A 13,725-nucleotide genomic window follows, 5' to 3' on the forward strand; every position below is an offset into this window, starting at 1 on the left:
GTTCTTTGACCTATGTGCTCATCTTTTTGCCAGTATCACACATTATTATTGTAGCTTTATTGTAGGTATTGAAACCAGTTAGTCTTAGTCTTCCTATTTTGTTCTCTTTCAAAATTGTTTTGGCTAATGTAGTTCCTTTGCCTTTCCATACATATTTCAGAATTGGCTTGTTGATATCTACAAAAAACCTTGCTGTGTTTAATCTGTTGACCAATTTAGGAAGAAGTGACATCTTGACAATATTGAGTCTTCAAACCCATTAATATGATATCTCTCTCTATTCATTTGGCTCTTTGATTTCTTTCAACAATGTTTTGTGATTTTAGCATGAAAATCATGCAAATGTTTGGTGAGATTTGTAGGCATTTTTTGAGTAATATTTAAATGGTATTTTAAAATTTCATATTCCAATTGTTCACTGGAAGTTTTTTTGTAGGTTCTTTTATGCTTTTCTACATAAATACTATCTTCTGTGAACAGACATACTTTAATTTCTTTCTTCCCAGTGTGTATACATTGTATTTATTTTTATTGCCTTACTGTTTCATCTAGGACTTCCAGTACAGTGTTGGATATGAGTGGTGAGAATAAACAACACTGTCTAGTTCCTAATATTATTTTACCAAAAGACTGTTTCCCCCTTATTAGGTATACTAGTTGTAGAATTTCTGGAAATACTCTTTATTAGGTTAAAAACTTCCTTTCTTCTCCTAGTTTGATGAAAGTTACTTTTATTATGAATAAAAGTTGAATTCTGTTAACATGGTAAATTATATTGATGAATTTTCAAATTTAGAATCAGCCTTGTATTCCTGAAATGAAACCCACTTGGTCTTAATATATTATCCTTTCTAGTATACTGATGAATTTATTTACTAATAAACTAATATTTGTTGAGGACTTTATGTCTAGAGTTCATGAGGGATACTGGCTTATACTTTTTTTGTAATGTCTTATTCTGATTTGTATTAGAGTAATGCTGGTCTAATACAATGAGTTGAAAGGTGTTCCCTCCTGAGACTTCCCTCGTGGTGCAGTGGATAAGAATCCGCCTGCCGATGCAGGGGACACGGATTCAATCCCTGGTCTGGGAAGATCCCACATGCCATGAAGCAATTAAGCCTGTGCGCCACAACTACTGAGCCTGTGCTCTAGAGCCCGTGAGCCACAACTACTGAGCCTGCTGGTCTAGAGACCGTGCTCCACAACAAGAGAAGCCACCGCAAGGAGAAGCCCATGCACCGCAACGAAGAGTAGCCCCCCCTTGCCAAAACTAGAGAAAGCCTACGTGCAGCAACCCAATGCAGCCAAAATAAATAAATAAATAAAATTAAATCTTAAAAAAAAAGAAAAGGTGTTCCCTCCTTGCCTCTATTCTGAAAGAAATTATGTAGAATTGATATCATTTCTTCTTAAATGTTTGGTAGAATTTGGCAGTAAAGCTCTCTGCATCTGGAGTTTTTTGGGGGAAGGTTTTAAAACTAGGAATTCAATTTCTTTAATAGATATTTACTATTTAGGTTAACTATTTCTTCTTCAGTGAGTCTGAACATTCTTTGGTAATTTGTATTTTTCAAAGAATTTACCCATATCATCTAAACTATCAAATCTATTAGAATAGAGTTGTTTGTAGTATTCCCCTTGCCCCCTTTTTAAGTTGTAGTGTTGTTTTGTTTTTAGATTAGCTGTTATACAATAATTGTTTGTAGTATTATTCTGTAGCTTATCTTCTGTACAATAATCGTTTGCAGTATCTTTTAGTGTCTTTTGGGTTATGTAACCTCTTTCATTCTTAATATTGATAACTTGTGTTCTTCTCTTTTTCTTCAGTAACCTTGGCTAGAAATTTAGCAGTTTTATTGATCTTAAAAAACAGCCTTTGGTTTGATTCCTTTTCTCTACAGTCTTTATGTTTTAAGTTTTGTTAATTTCTGCTCCTCATTTTTTTCTTTTCTTCTGGTTCCTTTGGGTTAAGTCTTCTTTCCCTAGTTTCTTAAAGTAAAAGCTTACCGATTTAGGAACTTCGTCTTTTCTAATATAAATGTTTAATGCTATGAATTTCCCCTCTCAACGCTACCCTAGGTGGTCCCTAAAATTCTGATATGCTATATATATATATATATTTCAAATTTTCCCTTGAGATTTCCTCTTACACCCATGAGTTATTTAAAAGTATGTTATTTAATTTCTATATGTGGAGATTTTCCTGTTGTCTTCCTGTTATTGATTTTATTATGCTCAGAGACTGTAATTTGTATGATTGAAATTTGCTAAGGTTTGTTTTATGGCACAGGATATGGTCTAAATTGCTGAATGTACCAAGTGCCCTTAAGAAGAACGTGTGTTCTGCTATGTGAAGTGAAGTGTTCTATAACTGTCTCTTACGTCAGGTTGGTTGAATATTGCTCAGGTCACCTAAACCCCTAACTGATATTTCTGCCTACTTGTTCTATCAATTACTGAGAGAAGAGTGTTGAAGGTTCCAACTACAATTGTGGATTTTTCTCTTCCACCTTTTGGTTGTATCAATTTTTGCTTTATGTATTTTGAAGGTGTGCTGTTAGGCGCATACACATTAAAGATACTTATTTCTTGGAATATGGACTATGTAATATCCTTCTTTATCCTTGATAATATTCCTTATTGTGAAGTCTACATTGCCTGAAATTAATATGGCTACACTAGCTTTCTTTTGGTTAATGTTTGCATGGTATATTTTTTTCCATCCTTTTACCTATGTCTTTATATTTAAAGTGAGGTTCTTATAGACAGTGTACTGTATGATCTTCCTGTTTTAACCAATCTGACATTTTGTCTTTTAACTGATGTTTATGACCACGTTTTCTTGTATAGTTGGATTAAAACTCTACAGTCTTGCTAGCTATATTTCATTTGTTCCATCTGTTCTTTATTATTCTCTTTTTCTCCCATTTCTTGGACTACTGGAGCATATTTTATGTTTCTGTTTTATCTCCTCTATTGACTTATTTATACCTCTTTTTATTTCCTATAGCTGTACTAGGGTTTACAATATACATCTTCAGTTAATTGGAGTTCACCTTCAAATATACACCTCATCATGTGTAAAGACCTACAACAGTATATTTCTAATCCCTCTGCCGTCATTTTATTTTTACATATGCTATAAACACAAAAGTCATTGCCACTATTTTTGCTTTAGAAAGCCAATTATCTTTTGGGGCAAGTAAGAAGAGGGAAAACACCCAGATCTTGGTTTCTAATATCATTCTCCAATAAAAGGAACCAAGGTTCCTCAGAGAATGCCTGATTCCAGGACTGGGGCATGAAATACACAAGATGAGCCTGGAGCATTCTGTAGTAACCAGAAAATAAAATAGTAACCCCCACTTTCCTCCCTGCCAAAAGAACCCCACAAAGATGAGGGTACATAAAAGGGGCACAGGAACCATTTGAACAGTCCTCAACAGCTAAAGCTGGAAAAATTTGAGCAACAGAATAAACTAATATTGGTATTGATAGAATCATATATTAACAGAATTTAGTATTATTATAACCCAAAGTATAAAATAAATGTCCACGAGTCCATATTAATATTCGCTATAAATAAGTGATTAAATAAATGAGAGAGAACAGATAAGTCACCTGTGCAGAAGAACTACAAATAATGTATGTAGATAGTCTGCCCTCAGGGAGGTAGGAGAATAACCCCCACTCCTCCTTAGGTGTGGGCCTTGCACAGTGAATTCCTTCCACAGAGGACAGTATGGGAAGGGGGAAAAGAGTAGCCAGTGAAATACTACACCAGCAAGATGACCAAAGTGACCAACAGTCATGTTGATAGTATGTACCCTTGTTATAATGTGATGAAAACGGCACTTTAGTTCCACAGCCTTCCTCCCCCAAACACATAACACCGGTCTAATCATGAGAAAAACATCAGAAAAAACACAATTTAGGAACATTCTTCAACATATCTGACCAATACTCAGAACTGTCAAGGTCATTAAAGTCAAGTCTTAGAGAAACTATCACAGCCAAGAAGAGCCTGAAGAGACATGACTACTAAATGCAATGTTGTATTCCTGGATTGGATTCCAGAACAGAAAAAGACATGGGGTTAACAACTAAGGGTATTCTAATAAAGTGTAGACTTTAGTTAATAATAATGTATCAATATGGATTCATCAGTTGTAACAAATGTACCATACTAATGTAAGATGTTAATAGCAGGAAAAATTGGGTGTGCAGCATATGGGAACTTTCTGTACTACCTTTGCAATCTTTGTATAAATTTATAACTGTTCTAAAATTAAAGTTTATCAAATGAAGGACAAAATGAATTTTATTTTATCTTCATTTATTCCATTTCCATTGTTATTTATTTCTTTGTATAGACCCAAGAGTTTGCTGGTAGCATATTCCTTCTTCCAAAGGAAATCCTTTAACATTTCTTGTAGAGTATGTCTGCTGGCAATAAATTCCCACTATTTATTTTTGAGAATGTCTTTATTTCTCTTTCATTTCTTGAAATATATTTTTGCTGGGTACAGAATTCTAGGTTGAAAGTCTGTTGGGTTTTGTTTTAATTTCAGCACTTTAGATTACTCCACTGTTTTGTAGCTTGCATAGTTTCTGAAAAGAAGTATGGTATAAATTCTTATCTTCATTCCTCTGTATATTTATGTCTCTTTTCCCTGGATGCCTTTACGATTTTCCTCTTTGTCTTCTGCTTTTAGCAGTCTGAGTGTGTGTGTGTTTGGTGTTGGTTATTATTTCTTCAAACACATTTCTTCTGCTCTGTTCTCTCTCTCTTCTCTTTTTGGAATTCTAGTTATAAACATGTTAAATCATCTGAAAAAGCCCCATAAATATTAGAGGCTTTGTTCTGTTTTTTTTTGTTTTGACTCTTCTCTTTATATTTCAGTTTGGGTAATTCCTACTGACATGAAGACCTGTAGCAGGTCTTTCCTCCTGCTAGGCCTTTAGTGCAGAGTTTGAGTTAATTTAATTAAGAACTGGGCTGGGTTTGAGCTTCACTGTTGCTATGGTTACCCTCTGTGTATCCACCACAGGCCTCAAATCCCTCTGGTGGGAATGGAAGATTGGTTGGCTAGAGGTTTTTTGTTTATTTGTTTTTTCCCCAAAGACTGCTCATTTTCAGTTTTAAGCCTTCCCCTTTGTGCTATGCCTCAGGCTGCAGCCTTCTCAGAAATTCTGTTATGTTCATGACATTGTTCCTGCTCCTCCACCATGGACTGAGTTTTCCTTTTCCATTTCCCCAGATACAATGGGAATTCACCAATACCTAAGGATGACCATTTATGTCATTCATCTCCTCACAGATTAAGACTTCTGTTCCATAGGAGTGAAAGGGTAAAAGGTCCCAGGCAAAACTTTTTGCCCCTACTGCAGTGGCTGCTCTTCCCCTCTCTTCCCGTTGTACACCACAGAGGAGACTTTTTCAGGATATTCCCAATTTTTTCTGTGAGCACCCAGTGGGGTTCATGGAGAAAAAGCCTGCAAGAGGGCTTAAGACTCTCCCTACATAGCAGTCCCAGGGGTTTTACAGAGTCCTGCCAGTGAACACTTCGCCTCCAGCAATTCACCAATCTCCCTAGCTTAACTCTTATTATCTGTGCCTTGCCCAGATAAAGTCAGTGCTCCAATGTCCTCTCCCTGCAGTATATGTCTCTCCCTAGAGTCTGGGCCAGTTGGTTGCCCTGAAATCTCAGCACTACAATGTGTTCAAGGAAAACTATGAAATTGTTTGTCCAACAATTTTTCAGTGTAAGGCTGGGAGCAAGTTTCCAGTTTTATGTATCTCCGAATGAAAAAGCACTTTGTTTTTTGACTTAAAGGGTTTTGGTTCTGGCTCTCTTTTGTGCTACCTTGGACCAGTACTAACCTTCCCTTGGTTTCCTTATCTTACCTGCCAAGATCACTGTTTGAGAATCAAATGATACAATGCATATAAAGATGTTTGGGAATCTATAAATCATTATACAATGTAGAATTATTATCTAGAGCCTGATAGCATTACTTTCACTTAGCTAACAATCATATGGCCAGTTTAGCAGCTGCATAGTAGGAGGACCACCTGACACATCACATTGATTGTTAGTAGTCAAACAGTTGCTAAAATCAGACTGGTTTTTAAACTTGCATATATATTCCAACTTTTTTCTATAGAAAGCTAAGTGGGATAGACATATTTTTCTCTTCTTATAAACACAGGATTCAAAAGCAAATGAGGCTGGAACATTGTTAAGGGCTGGGGTGGGCAGACCTGTATTCTTATAAGAATTAAATGGGAAGGTTATTTGAGAAGGAATAAACAAAAATTATGAGAACAACTCATCCAAGTTTTTATGCATTCTTTCCTATTCTACAATAGTTCTCTTTGGTATGTAGAATTTTCTAACAAATAATTTAGTATTTCTCTTACAGAAAAGTATGTGAAAAAATTACTGAAAGTATGCAGAGCACAGAGAAGAAGTACTTAAGTCAGGTTTAATTTATCAAATTGAGGATGAGATCTCTAAGCAAAGATTCCAGTTTGGTAAATTAAAATTAACATAATAACTTCTCCACATTTAGCTATAATTTTAAATAACCATTAGGTAGATTTATTTCCTGATTTTTCATAATCTGATTTCTGTGTATTTAAAATAGACTTGTCTCTTCAAATGCTAATTTCAAATAGAAATACTCATTAGGAAAAGGTCTAGAGTCTATGGAAGTACAGTAAATTGCAAAGGAGAATATACGCTATGTATAAAATACATGTTTTAAAGAATGAAATTGAAGAAAGCTTTAACGTACCAGTGGAGGCATCATGCCCTTGCTTGAAGGGGGGATGACAACTCGAAGATCTGGTTTTCGACTGTTCATTCCAAGACTGCCACCACCTGGAGGAGGGGGAGACTTTGTAGGCATAACTTTGCCTAAACTATTTGCACCAGTAGTTCCAATCAAATTTGGAGAAGCTCTTGAATTTACAAATCCATTCCCTGGAAAAAAGAAATACCATTCATTAACATGAAACAAGTCATTAAAATACTCTGGTACAAATATGATGCAAGTTTTCCCCAGTCCCAGTTTCAAGTGAATTTTATAATAAAACTCATGAATATCTAACCATGTCATCTTTGAATATTTTAAAAATAAGCAAAGAGAGTGAAGCAAGTCTGAAATACATATAAAGTTTAAGACTAATGCCACTTGTTTCCAGTCTTACTGCTTGGATCTGCTGACAGAAACTTAAAACACAAAATATGTTTCTAATGGGGCATCTCCAACTGGGGACCAAGATAATGGGGATATATAAGAAGATGCCTGAGACCAGCCTATTCATTCATTCTCATGACAACAAAGGCACTCCTACTAAGTTCTGGGCACAGAACTAGGTATCAGGGCATCTCCTTAACTGAAGCTTATTAAGCACTCAGCTCTAATGCCTTATTTTCACCAAGTACTTCTTCCTTATAGCTCTACCTGTACCTGTTCTGTTCTTTAGCTACCATTAAGGTCTTCTTTAAGTATTTGTTATTTATCTGACTTCAATCAACTAATTCCTACTTTTTAACTTTCCCTAAAGAATTGTCTATCTTTCTTAGAGAGGAAATAAGGAAAAAGATACAGTGTGGTATAGGTTCTATTGTATATACACAGTACTTTTGGGCACCAGTTGAGATAGAAAATTAATGTAAGGGATCATCCCTATTTTCATGGATACTGCAGTCATTCTAGTCCTCCTCATGTGTAGCCATGTGGTTTGGGTGGGGCTGACTCCACTTCAATCCCCCTTGCCGCAGACTGGCTTGTTGATGGGCATTTGACTTAGGCCCAAGCCAATGAGTATACGGCATTCTCCCTCACCACAGTGATCAGAACCTAGGTAAAGCAGTTGCTATATGGTAGTGAGAAAGGCTCCTTGCTGCATTCCTCAAAATGTGACTGGGGAGGCATTTTATTCTCAAGCCATTTTGAGACTCAGAAGAAAGTCAGAATGAGAAAAAAGCTGACAGAGAAAGGAGAACTGAAAATAAATGAAGTAAAAGCCCTACCATGCTTATCGTCTATACCACTTCTGGCTCTTTTCAGTTACATATAAGTTAGTAAATACCCTATACTATTTAAGCCTAATTAAGGTAGTTTTCTGTCAGTTGCAACTGATAGTATCCTATTACTATTCATCAGCTTACAGTTCAATGGTGGAGATAATGTCATAAATCAAAAACAAAGTAAAGTAACAATATACGGAACATAAATGTTCGTTTATAAAATAGAGGCTACATATACTATTTTGATTTCTAAGTAAATCTTAAATAAAGCAGGTGAGAACAGAAAACGTTAACTAAATGATATATTTTAAAAATATTTTGTGAAAATTTAATTACTAAATTTAAGATGTAGTGTTAACTGCCCATAAAAAATACAGCATAGGTCACTCTACTATTCCATATTTTAAAAATAATCATCAGCTTTATAATAACCAAAACATAAAAAATTAAGTTTACCATGTTTATGGTATACTTTTAGCAACAGAGACTTAATTCCATGAATGCTTTACTATTATTCTATTTTGAATAGTGCTTAGTACCTAACTCTACTCTATTACAGTATATAGATGTTAATTTAAGGGCACCGAATAAAAGAAAACTTTGTTGGCTTAAGAATTCCACTCCTAGTGTTTATTACAAGCTGACCAAAAACAAAATATTCAGAATAGTGAACTACAAGTTCCTGGAGGGCTGAAGAGGCCTCTTGAATTCTCTGGGTGTGACTCAGCATTCACACATCAATAATAGCAACCATCTAAAATCAGACAACACAAAACTACCTTTACAACACAAAACTACCTAATTTAGAATTAAACTTTTAAATGTCTATTAGGTGTAGAGCACTATGCAGTGAGGAGGTTATAGGAAGGGATTAAAAAAAAAAACCTACATGGTCTTCAAGCAGCTTTTCACCTAGTTAGCAAGAACAGGCATACACCAGAGAGACATGAAGATGTCAAAATTATACTTAAGATATGGGCAACACAATGAAATGTAACCACAAAAAATTTACAAGGAAATAGAAAGCAAAGCACTGATACAGGCATGTGGGCTTTTAATTAGGGAAGACTTTGTGGGATCAACTATTTAAGCAGTCTGAAAGGGCAAAAGATAATAGAAGGCAGGCATTATGAATAAATGTGAGAAAAATACACTAAAGCATGAATGAACAAAGTGTGACTAAGGAATGGTGGGGCAGATAAGCACAGAGTCCATGGCTTCAGCAACTGTCACAAGGAAAGGGCACTTGTATTTATTCTGTTCTTTTCCTTCCAGTATAAAGCAAAAAAGACAACTTTAGAATCCTCCAAAAAAGACTTCCCTGGTGGCGCAGCGGTTAGGAATCTGCCTGCCAATGCAGGGGACATGGGTTCGAGCCCTGGTCCAGGAAGATCCCACATGCCGCGGAGCAACTAAGCCCAAGCGCCACAACTACTGAGCCTGTGCTCTACAGCCCATGAGCCACAACTAGTGAGCCCATGTGCCACAACTACTGAAGCCCGTGTGCCTAGAGGCTGTGCTCTGCAACAAGAGAAGCCACTGCAAGGAGAAGCCCATGCACCGCAACGAAGAGTAGCCCCTGCTCACTGCAACTAGAGAAAGCCCACGTGCAGCAACGAAGACCCAATGCAGCCAAAAATAAATAAATTTAAAAAAAAAAGAATCCTCCAGACACCAGATATTACAAATATATATACATGTCTGTGTTAAATACATGCAGGGACTAACCAAAACTGAATATCTGCTGTGTGCTTAACACTGGCCTAAAACCTTCCTAAAATCTCACCCTGAGAAGACTATTCTAAGACGTGAAATATAGTACAATGAGTACTGCAATGAGTTCATGACAAAAACCAATTATGTACTGCACATATTTTTCAGTTTAAGAGCTTTTGTACTGGGCTATCAGATCATTTTAATTCTATGAAAGTTTCTTGAATGGAAGAGAAATATTTAAACCCACTAAAATCCACATAGTGTTTGGCAGTTTATAACATTCTCAGGAACAGAATATGTAACGAATAGGCTCAATTGATAAATAGATATGTAAATTCTAAAATTAAAAAATATAACTAGAAAGAGATTAAGTTCTTGAAGTTCTGCTGAAGGAAATGAATGCTTCAGTATATTTGCTTATATTAGAGTTTGAAAAGATATGTTATTTAGGTGAATTATTTATATGAGAAACTAAAAATTAATGTTTTGCTAATGTGATATAATCAACTTTGTTGGATCCTAACCAGAACATTTTCAAGGGACAAAGAAAACAGAGAAGTGAGGTGCGTACTGGCCTGTATCTCTGCAGCACTTGTCATTCAAAATGTTGGGATTCCAGATGATCAGTGCTTCTTTCCCCCTCCAAGTTACTCTCACCCAATTCCTCTTGCTTTCTCCAAAACTTTTACCAAGTGACCTACCATTTTTAATTCATTATGTGATTTAATTTTGTCGTGGGGACTGATACTTCAGTTAACCTTATGAGGTTATTTCCTGCATTCTGCTTCCATTATCTTGAAGGGGTATGTATTAAATCTGGGCTGAATCTCTTTTCCACACTCCAGAAAGCAATTTCCTGCACTCTGTTAAGCTTCAGAAAGCAGTGCTGTTAAAAAAACAAGCTCTGCACTAGGCCATCCCCTGTGGAGCAGAGCTCATCCATGAATTGGGCAGAGGTAGCTGCTAAGCAAGTCATCTGGATATAAAATGCTCATCAAATAATTTTATACAAAAACCTGAAGGTTTAACAGAAACCAGTAGAATGTAAGTACAAATTAAAAGTGCTTCTCTTAAATAATGGCATGAATGTGTGTTCTTAATTTCTCTGATAATATATAGAAGATTCTTATTTACTTGATTTGCACCCAAATCTGAAGGATAAAGCAGTATTTCCTCTCAAATACATTATAAGATGATGCAAAGGTGTAATTTAGAAAAACGCATTATCAAGAAGCACTAATGTGCTTTTCCCATGTGGAATCTATGATGCTTTTCAGCTAGACGTGGTACCATAGTAACCCATGAGAATCAAATTACAAGAATGAAAGGGGACCTAAATGCACGATATTTCTGAGTATAAAGTCAGAGTCTGCGGCAGACGATTACAGGATGATGTAAGAGTTTGGTAACTTGCCAGATTGAAACAAGATAATCTTATGTGCACCATTTGTTATTTTGTGGAGTGTAGTGATATACTGCCTAATGTGTGCCTTCTTACCTCCTGTTCATTTTTTATGACAAAAATGAAGATATTGTTGGGATAGACTTTTGAGGTATATACTTTAAGGATATAACTCATCTTGTCACAGAGTACAAATTTAGGAATAAAGTACTGAATCTAAATGAATAAACCCAATTTAATGTGACTTTTGTTAAAATGTTTTCAAGCTTTATGATAACTTATGCCCTGACACAAATGTAACAAAAATGCTTTCGAGCAAACTGCATACTAATGCTTCCAGAAACTTGACAAAGCTGATCTTAATTATGGTCCTACAGCTCTAAGGCAAGTCATTCAATTATATCAATCTGGCTTCTATTTCAGAATATCGTATATCATCTGAAATACTGTACTGAAGCAGCTGGAAAGCACTCCCATGTTCTTAATACTACTCTTTTAGGGCTGTTACTATGCATCTATTTGAGAAGTTGAACTGACATACAAAGGATTTTGAAAATCTCAAAAGATTCTGAAAAATTCATCCAAAGCAAGGTTCAAGAATTAATTTTATCATATTTGACAATTTTTTCATAAAATCTGACAAACTTTCAGCTGATTATTCAATAAATAGGTAAATAAATAAAAATATACTTTAAAAGTCTATAAAATTATGTCATTTGTACAAAGAAGTGAATGAGGTTTCTAAAATTTAAAAAGACCATGGGTTTTAAAATCACTGATGACGTATTTACTTGACTCAGTGGAAATTCCTATATGATGAACAACATGGATTCTGTCCATTAGAAACTTATGATCTAAAACAATCATGAGATCCTGGTTCTTCTGTATTCCCTCTCAATCCTTCCTACGTACACAGCCCCAAAGAGGCTACGGGTCTCCTTCTCTTTCAGAGACTTCATGTATCCCCATGGCTTCAACCACTGCCTCAGTATGACTCTTAAATCTGTAGTTCTGCTTTGTGTCTCCTAATTTCCAGTCCACATGCAACTATCTGGTGGGCACTGTTCCCCAGATATGCTGCTGTCATTTCAAACTCAACCTGTTTTAAACACCTGTACTACTGTCATCCTCCATCACTTCCATCCCCACTTTCACAGAGCTATCGAGCTTTGCTATTCTTTCTTTATACTGCCTTTCTCCTTACCCATCTCTTCTTTTTAACTGCCACTGCCTCTGCTATAACGCAAATCCTTATTACCTTCACTCAACCCATATCAACTCCAAGAGCTTGTTGAGCTCTTTCTAGTCCAGTGTATTTTTTTCTCTTTCTCAACATGTTTTTAAAAAAGTGAAACTGCTGGATTTGGGCAATTTTACATTATGCTTGATCTTTGAAAAGAGGCCCAAAGTTAAAAAGAGTTCCCAAAGTCATCTGAATTACAGTATTATCTGAGTATTAAATGTAAATTCTCAGTAGAGAAATTTACCTAGTAAACCATAAGCAATAAGCAGATTGCCTCCATGAAAGATATATACAATTTACAATACATACAAAACTAGCAGGTTTTATTTGGACAATAACATAGATAAAATACAAAAAATCACTTTACAAGGAAAAGAACAAATGAATGCTCTAATTTACTATAATAATTTTATGACTATAGATGTACCATATCAATATAGCATCACAGAAAGTTCAGAAACTAGAAAACAGGAGGGAAATCACACACTTCCACTATTCTAACATAACTATTATAATCATTTTGGATTTCTTCTCCTTTTATCTTCCATGTGTATATTTTTTGCATAGTTTTAAATCAACTAAAAATTGGAATTCAGTTGAAATTTTTAATTTACTTTATTTTTATACTGTTGAATATGTTGATATTTTCCTATTATTCCCTACTATAAATAAAGTTGCAGTGAACCTTTACATAGTCTGATTGATTTCTTTAGGAGAGATTCCTAAAAATGGGATTACTAGGCTTAGAGGAAAACAGGTTTTTATGACTACTGAAACATCTTGTCAAAAACTTTCCAGAACGACTGTTACTAATTTCCAATTCCATAAACACATAACCAGATCATCAGTTTCACCCACCTTCATCAGCTTTCCATGTCACAATAAAAAGTGGTAATAGTTGGCAATTACTAGGTGGGGTTGTTTTTTTTTTGCATTTTTATTTGAATCTCATGATTACTATCAATGATGAACATGCTTTTCAATTTTTAAAATACTAGTTGGGTTTCTTTTTTGGATTGTACATTTAAGTACATTAAATCCCTATTCATTTATCAAATATTCCCCTAGATGTGGCCTGTATTTTATTTCACTTTTTCTCTTAAGAATGAGAAAAATCTATTATCTCACATAAAACTTGGGGAAAAGTGGTTGCAGGCTCAGTGCCTTCAACAGCTCAACACAGAGGACCCACAGTCTTTCCAGCTTTCCACTTTGCCATCCTCAGCTTGTTGGCCTGTCCTTTTATACTGACTCGCTTCATGATCTCAAGATGAAGCTGCATATCTAGCTGCCAATGCAGACAATAATGTTCAAAGATT

At 35.4% G+C, this 13,725-nt stretch overlaps 1 protein-coding gene across 5 annotated transcripts in view; it reads right to left on the bottom strand.

Annotated features, from left to right (window-relative positions):
* Positions 1-13,725, bottom strand: part of MEF2A (myocyte enhancer factor 2A) — a 171,012-nt gene that overhangs the window by 22,843 nt on the left and 134,444 nt on the right. For all 5 annotated transcript variants that reach the window (XM_082619381.1, XM_082619385.1, XM_082619383.1 and 2 more), the window contains one exon: positions 6,805-6,992. In XM_082619381.1, coding sequence (XP_082475507.1) covers positions 6,805-6,992 — 188 coding nt within the window. The remainder of the gene's footprint in view (positions 1-6,804; positions 6,993-13,725) is intronic.

The sequence above is a fragment of the Mesoplodon mirus genome (genome assembly GCF_964341445.2).
Source record: "Mesoplodon mirus genome assembly, chromosome: 4".
NCBI lineage: Eukaryota > Metazoa > Chordata > Mammalia > Artiodactyla > Ziphiidae > Mesoplodon > Mesoplodon mirus.